Source organism: Sinohyriopsis cumingii, chromosome 19 (genome assembly GCF_028554795.1).
Source record: "Sinohyriopsis cumingii isolate HCF-2022 chromosome 19, ASM2855479v2, whole genome shotgun sequence".
In the NCBI taxonomy this organism is placed as follows: Eukaryota; Metazoa; Mollusca; class Bivalvia; order Unionida; family Unionidae; genus Sinohyriopsis; species Sinohyriopsis cumingii.
The window spans coordinates 60,882,965-60,895,963 of record NC_142979.1 but is presented as its reverse complement, the minus strand read 5'-3'; the positions used below and the strand labels follow the sequence as shown (position 1 = coordinate 60,895,963).

Here is a 12,999-nt window from a genome sequence, read left to right as displayed (position 1 = left end):
TAATGCTGCATTGGATTAAGGAGTTTTATTTCAAGTACACAGTTCTATATTTTTAAAATAAAATTTTACTTAGGGTGCACTTTCTGACATGTAATTTTTGAATGATTTAAAAGGTGTCCCACAACTTACGACTTGAAAAAATAATGTGTCCCAGAACATACAGTCCACAAAAAAATTACTTTGAAAATTAACTTACGGTGTCCCAACAAATACAGTGTCCCAACATATATGGTAAATAAGTTATTATACAGAATGATGTTCCTGTATTAGAAGTCAGGGAGAATTATTGTGATGTTCCTGCATTTCAAGCAAGGGAGTATTACAATGAGTGATATTCTGAATTATAAGTAAGGGAGTATTACAATGAGTGATATTCTGTATTATAAGGAAGGGAGTATTATAGAGTGTCAGTGCCTAAATTATGAGAGGGTCAGTGGTATACTAAGGGGCTTTATACTGAGAAACAATACGTACATTATAAGAGGGCAGTGGTATGCTAAGGGGTTTTATAGTGAGTAGACCATGCCTACATTATAAGAAGGGCAGTGGTACACTAAGGAGCTTTATAGTGAGGGACTAGACCTACATTATAACAGGGGCAGTGGTATACTGAGGAAATTTATAGTGAGGGACTATACCTACATAATAACAGGGTTAGAAGTGAACCTTAAAAACCTTGAAAAACCTAAAATTTTGACTTTTGAAGCCTAAAATACTGAAGAAAATCTAAATAAATAATAAAACCGAAAAATGGGGGAAAAATGGTGAACAACTCTACCCTGACCACACAAAAAGTGCTTTTTATGTACATGGTTTTTGATAGGTTAGCCTATCAGTCTACAATGTACATGAGCTATGCAAATTAAGGTGTCCGGTCATTTTAGCTTTTTATTAATTTTTGCTTTATCTTTATTTTCATTATATTTAATAAAAAACTCGAAAAGCATACTTGATCAGATTTGTATTAAATGCTGTGCTTACCATGGAGATAATCTCGTAACAGTTCTGTGTCATAAACCACAAAAATGATTTTGAGCCATGAAAAAACACTTTAAAATAATCTAAAATTTTAACCCAATGATAAGATGGGGACTGGTATGTTAAGGGGCTTTATAGTGAAAGACAATACTTACATTATGAGAGTGGCAGTGGTATACTGAGGGGTTTTATAGTGAGAGATTATACCTTTAATATAATCAAAATAGCTGGATTTTAATGTTCTTATCGGAAATGACCACCTTATCTGCACATCAGTTCTGGAAAGAAACTTGGAAGTATGTGATATTTCCCTACCTTGAAACTTTATAACCAATTTCAGTTCTTGCCACATGGGAAGCCTTAAATATGTGGTTGGCCAAGAATATCAAAACTGTGTTTCTTTCTTTGTAGTAACAGATTTGTCTTTTCTTATGTGAGTAAACAACATCTGGCCATTCTGCTAATTTCAGTATGGAGATTATGATGAAGCCACATATGAACCAGGAATGTTGGCCAGCGAGGACTTGCTTCCCCAGCGAGTGATAGATCAGTACCAGATGACACCAGAGATGTGGGAGGAGAGGATTAAGGTCTGGTATGCTGACCACAGGGGCATGAGTAGGTGAGTCAAGTCATAATAGCTTCTGGAGCAATATACCAGGGCTGTACACTCAGACCTAGTAAAGGGACCACACAGATACAGCAACCACCTGTCCTTAGCAACAAATTTGTATTTTTTCTTTGAATACGTTACCCAATCATATTACCTTACCTCGCAAATCCAGCCCTCCCAGATGCTACTGCTAAGGGAGCTAAAAGTTGTCTGCCAACCTTTTTGGTGGTCAGGCAGAGTGATCTCCCCTTACATATAAGACTTTGTGGCACAGTGTAAGAATATCCCAGTTATTACTGCCATTCTTGCCAAGAAGCATGCTCTCATGACAAGAGACCTTGCAAAAACAGGAAACTATGTGGAAGATATACCACTACAAGTTGGAGGAGTTTTTTACTTCTAAGGAAAGTTACTCCCTCTATATTTCCAGCTTTTTCTCTTCTATTATGACAAAGCTCTGCCTTTACAAGTTGCCACACTTTGTTGTAATCACACATTTAGGTACTTACACATGGAGCTTAAAGACTTTACAGTCAGTTTGTGCTGTACTTATTTATACGAGACCGCTCTGGTGGCCTAGTGGTTAGAGCATCTGCCTCAGATGCGGGAGGTCGTGGGTTTGATCCCTGGCCGAGTCATGCCAAAGACATATAAAAATGGTAGTACAGTTGCTTCACTTGGCACTCAGCATTAAGAGGTTAGAGTTAGGACTGGTCGGCCTGGTGCCAGGATAATGTGACTGGGCGGGACATCATGCTACATGTCTGCGACATGATGCCCCAGTGCTAGGCATCACTATAAACTGCCACACTGCAGATATTGTAGCGATATGACTAAAAAATTGTTAAAGCTACGTTAAAATTCCAAATCACACACACACACACACTTATTTATACGTGCAAGTCTCTAGTTCTCAAATAACTCCTATATATGTGTAATTCCTTTACAAACCAGTACATTTTGGCGAGTTTCTATCCAAGGCTTTCCTAGCGTCCGGACCCCAACTTTGTATTTATTTGTACGGGCAGTCTCTGGGCTTTTTCTCTACAAGTATTGTCTCATCATGTGTACATCTCTATAATAGTACCTCAGTTCCCTTTTATGCGAAGCTTTTTGTGTGTAATGTAAACATTCTGGTAGGTGACCCTTGAGTCATGTTTATCTGCATAAACTTTAAAACATTTATCGAGCACTTAGGCGCTTGCTTGTGTAGCCTATGTGACTTCACAGTTTAGGTTTGGACTACATTATTGACATGTGTGCGAGTCTTTATGCTCTGAAGAACTCCTTTTATATGTATAATTCCATCCTTTCTTGTATATAAGGTGAGTTCTTTTACATTGGTATTTTTAGCATTGGAATACCATGCTTCAATGATTCTACCTGTACAGGTTGTCCTTGACCTTACCTACAGGTAAGCATTGTAATTGAAATCATCTGCTATCACTTTTTCAGGAAACCTTCATTTGGTATAGCAATTTGTCCACATGGTATTCAAAGCATCACATGTGCAGGCAAACAGGTTTATAAACAGGTGGTATTGTCATTAGATTTTACCTGTGTGTTCCTTGCTTTATTAGACTTGTAAATTTCTGGGTCACACTTTTAATGATTTAGATCTGCACGGACATTGCATTCTAAGTCAGGTGAAGGGCTACAGCTTTATCTGTGTTGCTTTATTTTGTCTTACAGGTTAGAACTATGGGAAAAGTGTAAACAGCATGCAACGCGGACCGAAGATGTCACCAGTTTGCATGCCTATTTTGTCCTCAGTGTGAATCTTTATGGGAACAAGGGAGATAATTCAACTTACCCTTTAGGCATGAAGTGCCAGACATTGACATGCTTGAAAACATTGGCACCCAAGCCACCACCACAGGACTCAACATTTTGGAACTTCCCTACCTTGCCTCCTCAGGGTCTGACTTGATTCCTACTACAGAATGGGACATAGCTAACAAACAGCCAAGTTCCCTCTCATTCAGTAGACATATGGACAGGTTACATGGATCAAATATACCATAAAACGTCCCAACAGATGATCCTAATGATATCCTTCTCACACTGATGGCCTATTTCCTTTTCAACTGGCCTAGGCTGTATACTAGGGATCACAAAGGGCCAAACATCAATCAGAGGTCTTGGAAATGCCTAATCACTTGTATTTTTTATCTGGGATGCAGAAAATCACTGAGGCAGGAGTCCTCCATACGCATGTAATAGGTGTGTGGCAAAATTCAAACACTTGCCAGTCCTGCTTCAGCCACCTGCTTTGTGGGAAAATGTGTTGTCAGTTAACTGTGCTGATATTTACAAATGTCAGAATTCAGTGGCAACCAGTACTTCTTCTAATTTTAATAGTTTTTTGGGAGGGCCAGTGGTCATGCTACCAGGCGTCATGGGCGACTATGTCTCCTAAAAAATGTAAACATTAGGAAAGCAAAAACAACATTGTGCTGTGATTTTTTAAGAGGGTACATTGACTGACCATACTTTTTGAGATGCCCCCTCGCCTTAGCCCGGTTAGTTCTAGTGTGTAGCAAAATGGATTCATCAAGACATCAGTAGCTAGGCCTAGTTTTGATATCAGTTACATTGACAAGCTCTTGCCATTTACCCGCATATGTTTTGATAGCTGATTGACCATTAACTCTTTCCTGAGTAAGGTAGCAACTATCACTGCCCTATTTCGTCATGTTTCCTTTGATGATAAAAATATACAAACTTGTGTTTCAAAACTTTAACAATAGTGAGTAAATAGCAATTTGTGTTTTAAGATCAGAATCGGTGATCTGGATGTATATTAACAGCCTCTTGTACACTATTTTGTCATAAAATTAGTTTGAAACTGTAAGTGAACCAGTAGCCTAATGGGAAATAATGGCAGACATCACTAAGTGTTGGATCTAACAGTTTATTAGATTCAATCTAAGATTGTCTGTTTTTGTAAATCATCGGCCAAATATATCCAGAAAAATATACAATTCATTGAAAGCAAAGCCTAGGTATTATTTTAGTAAAGATTTAACTTTCAAATGCAAATTACATAGGTCAGAAATGTATGGGAAAATGCTATGTTGTGGAATTCGCGAGATGCATTGTAAGGTCTAAGTTGTTTTCTGACTTGACACATATCTGCAAAAATACGGAAAAAAGCAGCAAAGCAGATACTATTTAACCATTGCCTAAAATTACTACAAGTACTTAGACAAATAAATACACAAGAAATTTGCAATCCTGTTAATGGACTCTTGCAATGAAACTATATTAAAGTGAGTGATTACATTACGAAAACCTCTCCCTCTAAACATAGATGCACTCATGTCTGTGTTGATTCTATAGGAAAGAAGGGTTTAGTTCACATACTGACTATAAATGAGACACGTCTGTAATTTTGTGCACTTTAGTGTGTTATGTTTGAATAGTTATGGTAGTGTATTATCTGCAAGGAAGAAATGAGGATGAACAGTATGATCTGAAGACACGTGTGCATTTGCCCTCATGTACATGGTACAGGGGTAGTTTCAAACACGTTTAGAAATCTTTGAAAGTGCCATTATTGTGAACTTTTAAAAAGTATAAATAAATAAAAGAATTTTAAAAATTAAGGATATTTGATTAAGCATTTTTACTAACTTGAAATCACAGTAATATAATCTGGTTACTCAGTTAAAATTTGTTACAGTATAGTTTCTGTTATTCTCTTTTTGAGTCATATGACCAAAATAACTCAGAAAATTGTCTACTTGAAAATAAAGTATTGCTTAAATCCAAAGTTAAATGCAAATATGAATACTGGGAAATAGAGGGCTTAATTCAAATAAGAGAACATATAAGTGTGTGTGTGTGTCTGTGCATATATATTGTGTTTCTTGCTTTGTGTCCACTTCTCCCTGTTCTGTCCAAAAGGAGAAGTCACTTCTCCCTAAAATTCAAGTCTATCTTGACCCCTGGAGGGGACTGCAACTTTTGCTGGTGGGACTCCTATTTTTACCAAAATGGGAGTCCTGGACTCCTAGTTTTAAAATCCTAGTGAGACCTCTGTCAATATTACAGGCTAATCAATAACAGCTCAGGTTTCCAGTATGTCAAACCCAACATTTGCACCTCGTGATACTCATTTGACATGATACTACGAGTTTCCAGTATGTCAAACCCGACATTTGCACCTCATGATATTCATTTGACATGATACTACGAGTTTCCAGTATGTCAAACCCGACATTTGCACCTCATGATATTCATTTGACATGATACTATGAGTTTCCAGTATGTCAAACCCGACATTTGCACCTCGTGATACTCATTTGACATGATACTACGAGTTTCCAGTATGTCAAACCCGACATTTGCACCTCATGATATTCATTTGACATGATACTACGAGTTTCCAGTATGTCAAACCCGACATTTGCACCTCATGATATTCATTTGACATGATACTATGAGTTTCCAGTATGTCAAACCCAACATTTGCACCTCGTGATACTCATTTGACATGATACTACGAGTTTCCAGTATGTCAAACCCGACATTTGCACCTCATGATATTCATTTGACATGATACTATGAGTTTCCAGTATGTCAAACCCGACATTTGCACCTCGTGATACTCATTTGACATGATACTACGAGTTTCCAGTATGTCAAACCCGACATTTGCACCTCATGATATTCATTTGACATGATACTACGAGTTTCCAGTATGTCAAACCCGACATTTGCACCTCATGATATTCATTTGACATGATACTATGAGTTTCCAGTATGTCAAACCCGACATTTGCACCTCGTGATACTCATTTGACATGATACTACAAGTTTCCAGTATGTCAAACTTGACATTTGCACCTTGTGATTACTCATTTGACATGATACTCATGATACTCATTTGACATGATACTCATTTGACACGATACTATGAGTAGATCCTCATGCTTCAATTTCTCTACACTCTGCCACAAGAAGAGCGTCTTTACTCATCGACTGTCTTGATGTCATGGTTTATAATCCAGGGCATTCTATGAGTTAAGTGAGCAACAGGCCTCATCCCGCTTTGCTAGGTAAATCTTTATGCGTTACAGGGGACCATAGCCTTACTCCACACAACCAAGATGATGTTGCTTGTTCTACCAGTACCATCGTCTATTCTACCCTACACGAGAGCACAGGAAGATTCTGCCATCTGAACTTCCATTGAGGACTTTTTGTCCCTACCATAGCTTTGTCCTCCTCCTCTGACTTCATCAACATGTACCAGTGATCCAACATCTGTTGATCTTACAATGAATGGAAGGTTCTGACTTTAGCTACATTTTTAGTCTGGGAGAGTTACATACTTTCTAAACTGTCTTTATCATCAGTTCGTTGGCAGTTTTAACATTTGCACTCCAACCAGCTTTTAATTCAGAAACCCAGCATTGACAGTGATCTTGCCGCGTTGGGGATGACATACCACACTCCATATATATGGATCAGATGGCCTTTGTTTACACTGCCCAGTTACTGAGCAATATCATTATTGTTAGCATGACTTCATTGTTGGACTTTTATTCTCTGAGGCTATTTTCCAACCGATAGAACATCAAGGTGTACTGTCTATAGTAGCACTGTCATCCAATCAAGGTGTACTGTCTATGGTAGCACTGTCATCAAATCAAGGTGTACTTCTCCCACTCAGATTACCTCAAGGAATGCATGGGAGTCAGTCTCATACTAAGAGCATGGCCTTTATCCTTTACCTTCTGTTTAATGTCCCAATGGATGAAGTATGCTAACAAGCCATCAAGGAGACACATTTCCCTACCTTCCACAACCACAGCGTCGATACAGGGATAGTACGGGGAATCAACAAAAGGACCTAACGGCTAATCATAGGACACGAACATCTGAAAGCTGTCTGTTTGAAGCTGCAACAATTCCATACCATGCAGATATAGTACCGAGAGGGTTCTATAGGTTGTTCCACACCTTTTTCTTGGTCCCATCTGCAAGTGACTCTCATGTGGTCATCATCCTAAGCACCCTCCATCCATATATCCACTTCCCTTGGTTCCCATTGGAAATACCACAGCACATTTTGAACAATATCCATGAGGGAGACATTGCCATCACTGTGGGTTTAGATGGTGCATACCTTTATGTCTTTATTCTTAAGGCTTCCAGGACATGCTTGCAATCTGCCTACAACATTGTCTATCAATTCAGGGCACCCCAATTGAGGCTCAACGTCAGCATGGGGGTCTTCCCTCATCTGACTAATCAAGTAATGGCAGATGTCTGGACCATTTCTATGGAGACAGCATCAAGTTACCAGGACAATGTCCTGCAGCATCATCAGCGAGTTAGCTCTAACCAGTCATGATAGCCCATGTTACCAATTTGGACTTATCAGCAAGAAAAATTCTAACCTAGTAGCATCTCAGCGATTCATTCACCTAGGTATGGACATCAATACATAGGCACCATATTTTGTCTCCCTCAGGATCGGGCATTGAAATGAAAATTCTACCTGCTCCACATGGCAGGAGACATCATGGCCCTAGGTCGCCTTCTACTGCATTGCTACTGTTTCTTTCTGCACAAACAGCTCCTCATGTTTGCACCTTGGACCATCCTCTCACAATCTGCAGCCAAGTTGAGGCACTATCGGAAGAATTGGGAGCAACTGAACCTGGGTTACGGCAGGTATACATTTACACATCCACCCACTTGAGATTACAGTCTGTATCAATGCAAGTACAAAAGGCTGGGGAGCCCGCCCATGACCATCATTTCGGGACACTAGCAGTGCATGCTCTTCCCAGGAACAACATCTTCATATCAGTAATTCTGGAGAGGACAGCCATTGTGAAAGCCTTTCATTGGGAGCAAGAATATTCAGATGGCAAGGGAGTTCTCATTTTGTCTGACAACTCTACAGTGGTGACTTATCTCAACAACAAGGATTATCTCACTCCTACAATGGTGATTTATCTCCAGCAACAAGGAGGACCCCAGTCCCAGGCCTTTGCGTCATCATGTGGGACCTATCTCAAATAACAAGGAGGAACTCAATCCTACAGTGGTGATTTATCTTCAACATCAATGAGGACCCCAGTCTCCATATCTTTGCACCATGGTGTGGGACTTACCTCAGACAACAAGGAGGAACTCAATCCATCAGTGGTGATTTATCTTCAACAAGGAGGATCCCAGTCCACAGAAGAAATTGTCCCTCCGTCCCTCAGTTCTCACTCAGATCTGCACCCCAATGGACTGACCAGTGGGTATGTTTACGACAATTGGGGATACCAAAATGCCATCCTTTGTCTCTGCCATCCCAGACCCAACAGCTTGGGCAATGGTTGCCCTTTCATTGGATTGGACCAACCTGAACTCATACACCAATTCCCTAACACCTCTGATTCCAAGTGATACAGATAGCAAGTGAATCAGCCTTATCCTCATCCTCATTGCACCACTCTGAGTAAGGGGGTTATTTGCTCAGCTTATAGGGAAATAACCCCAGGTCAAGGAACTTTTACACACTTTAGCTCAAGAGCTTTGTGTAGTTGCCACCAACTTAACATCCAACTGGAATTGTTCGCTAACTGACATCAGTCAGGCTGTGGGATGTAGATCAGAGTCCACATTCTCTAGCTTTTGTCTCTAAGATCTGTCATCCCAGAGAAGCCAATTCAATCTGATAGGACATATATTCACAGCTCAGCAGGTCTCCCTTTCAGGTCAATCAACAGCTTCCTAAGATTGCAACTTCATGACTTGCACTGGATTTGCAGAGATAAAAAAAATTCTCTTTTGAAGCCATACCCCCCAACAGATGGAGTCTACTCCAGCTGGGTTACCTAGAAGCTGTCTCAGTACCTTAGTGGAACAAAGATGGTATCTCCAGGGTAAGGGGATGTACCTTTATCCACCTCTTACCTATTCTCCTAAGGTATTGTGATTGGGTAACTTATTCGAAGAAGAGACCAATTTTTCTTAGTAAAAATGTGTTTCTTCGAAACTACTTTCCCAGTTAGAATACACATACATCCTCCCAGATACCACACAGTTACAGCCACAGGGAGCATGCCCTTCGTTTCAGTAATAACTGGGATATTCTTACCCTAGCCGCCAAGTCTTATATATAAGGGGAAATCACTCTGCCTGATCACCAAATAGGTCTGCAGACAAATTTTAGCTCCCTTTAGCTAACAGTAGTATCTGGGAGGACTGGAATTGCAAAGTAGTGGTAGTTCTCCTAAGGTAATATGATTAGGTAAATATTATCAAAGAATCATATTTTTCTAGGAAAAATTTGTGTTTTTTCCCTTTCTATTTTCCATTATACTGTGTATATTCAGATATAATTACATTGTGTGCAGTAAAAATCAGTGAATGATTGACATTACAGCTTTGTACTTTAAATAATTAGTTAATTACCTTGATCATTATTTCATAAATGTATATATGGTATGACTTGTCTTTTAGAATAACTTATCTACCAGCATATGTAGTAGTCTTTCTATCCTATCACAGCTGATCCCCATAGTGGTCAAAATACTAAAATATGACTGCAGTTATATCAAGATATTTCATTGTACTACACAAAAATATGGTACTAGTCTTCTGTTCATATACTTTGTATGCTGTTTAGATACTGTGTTGGTATGATGTATTCCTTATCTGCTGTTTGCATACTGTGTATGATATATTCCTTGTCTGCTGTTGGTATGATGTATTCCTTGCTGCTGTTTGAATACTGTGTTTGTATGACTTATTCCTTGTCTGTTGTTTGTAGACTGTGTTTGTATGATGCATTCTTTGTCTGCTGTTTGGATACTGTGTTGTTTAAATGTATTCCTTGTATACTGTGTGTTTGTATCATGTATTCCTTGTTTGCTTTTCATATACTATGATTTTTATTTGAATTTTGAGAGACAGTATAAAAATTTATGATTTATAAATTACAGTCAAACCTGTCACTAGTGACCACCCATGGGAAAAGGCAAAACTGGCCTTTGTAAACAGGTGACCTCTGTACACAGATTCACCTTTTAAAATTTCACTGAATATTATTATCATTATTATTATTATTGTAAATTATTATTATTATTATTATTATTATTATTATTATTATTATTACTATCAGTGTAATTGGAGTATGGTGAATGCAGGTGAGATTAGAAATGTTTTTCACATTGATTCACATGATATTCCTTTATGTGAACAATGGCTTTCCTCATGCAGAAAAGGACTAAGCAATCACTGTAGATATGCATCAGTGACCGCTTAAGGCAGGGAGTAACCATTGCTAGGTTAGGAAACACTTTACCACTGACTTGAGTAGGCAAGTGACCATTACAGACAGAACATTTATATTGGAAATTTACTAGGGGAGCAACTAGAATGGATGTTATGAACAGGTGATTACTGAGTAAAGGTGACCATTATTTGATTGTGTGCAAGATATGTTACAAAAGGGTATGGATGGGTGTAGCTAGATTCAGCTGTATTGCAAGATTGACTATTCAGCGAAGTCGTGTTGCAGTATTTATGATTCAAACAATTGCTATAACTCCATGGTCACAAACTTAAGTAACAGATAAAATGTGGTAGGAACTTACAGTATAATGAAGTGAATCCAAATTAGTCCTTATAAAGTTCTATGAAAGTCCTAAACTAATGAAAAAGTTCCTTATAAATTTTAAGACTGAAATGTAATGGTGCTCCAAAAACCACGATGTTGTCAAGATGGCATTGTCCAGAATTCCTTCAAATAATTTATAACAGTTCTGGAATATTATCAAAATAATAATGAACACTTTCTATCTCCATTTAACAGTTCAAACAAATGTTTTTCCTCTCCAAAAGTATCTAAGTATAACATAAAACATATCTGCAGACTTACATCAGGAACTGACTCCAGAAATCTGAATGAATCTAAATGCTTAATTAACTCCATATATACACCATATGTTGCAACTGCACTTTGCAGTAGACTCCATGTGACGGCATACACTGTTGATTTTGATGAACCAAGCATATTCACTTGACCTTGTGCAACCAATGGGAAACCACATAATTATTCTTGAAACTTCCATATCCCATCAGTCACTGAGAAACTATGTCATAGGTGCCATTTTAAGTCTTTATGTTATGATTATTATTACTAATTGTCAGCACATACATAACCATCTATATATAGATTCTACTCAATGTGCATTCTTAACAGAGACAGATCACATACACTTTATAACAGAAGATATTCTGTACAGTTAACAAACATAAATAAAACTGACTAAACTTAAATAAAATCATGTACTAGAAATTTTTAAAAAAATATAGATATACATAACACAATTTTATAATGTACTCTTTAGTTATTACCTCAGGTTGTGATATCTGCAAGATTTATTTCCTTAAAAAATAATGAGATAAAGTTACAGTAAAGTTATATTTGAAAACAAATTGATAATGCCATATATTGGTTTTTGTTTTGCAACTGTAAAGCTTTAATACCCGCAATAACGTTTGATGATTTAATTTTTTTAATTTATTTTTTATGTGTAAAGGAATCATGTAACATACTTAGTTAATTGAAACACTAGAAATAAAGTAACCATTCTCATCTTTGCTTTCAGAGATGAAGCAGAAATAAAGTAACCATTCTCATCTATGCTTTCAGAGATGAAGCTGAAATGGAGTATTTGAAGATTGCACAGGATTTAGAAATGTATTGTGTTAATTATTTTCAAATTAGGGTAAGTGGTTGTTGCCTAATATCAAATTTATTAATTGGGGCCTAAAATTAATTGTGTGTTATGTGTCAGTGTTCCAGTCAGAAATTTCTCATAATGATATTAAATCCAGTGTTTTCTCATGTGAAAAATACATCTTACATGTTCACATGTGAAAAGATAAGATTTCCCATCATGTCATGTGATGCTTGATTGTGTGTGCCCAAAGAAGTTATACCTGATGATGAACAAGAACAACTAAATAGAAACTGCATTACATTTCAGGCATGGAAATTAAATTTTGCTGAAGAAATTTGACTAGATGTAATTTGGATTTCTCATGCTATTTCCCCTTAGATGATAATAAGGATAAACCGGCTGTGATGCAGTGCTGCATTAGACTTGCTTTGTTTTCTGATAGGGTCAGATAGTTTACAAAATGTCAAAAATGTAATTTACTGTGACATATTAGGTCAACCCAATCTCTTAAGTCCCGTATATTTATATGATCAGCCAATGAAAGTAAGGTGAATTTACAAGAAGGGGGAGATGTGCTAAAGAGTTAGGTTTATCTTAAGCTTCCATCCTGGAGCATGTTTGGTATAAAATAAAATGACAATTTTCTATTCCTGTTTTCTGTTATATACCAGTCTTGCTCCAGGATTAAAGCTTAATGAAAAGATC

The 12,999-nt window shown here is 37.6% G+C and overlaps 1 protein-coding gene across 2 annotated transcripts in view; it reads left to right on the top strand.

Annotated features, from left to right (window-relative positions):
* LOC149775804 (merlin-like) overlaps nucleotides 1–12,999 on the top strand; it is a 109,585-nt gene that overhangs the window by 24,888 nt on the left and 71,698 nt on the right. For both annotated transcript variants that reach the window (XM_089943240.1, XM_089943241.1), the window contains exons 4-5: nucleotides 1,449–1,600; nucleotides 12,264–12,339. In XM_089943240.1, coding sequence (XP_089799366.1) covers nucleotides 1,449–1,600; nucleotides 12,264–12,339 — 228 coding nt within the window. The remainder of the gene's footprint in view (nucleotides 1–1,448; nucleotides 1,601–12,263; nucleotides 12,340–12,999) is intronic.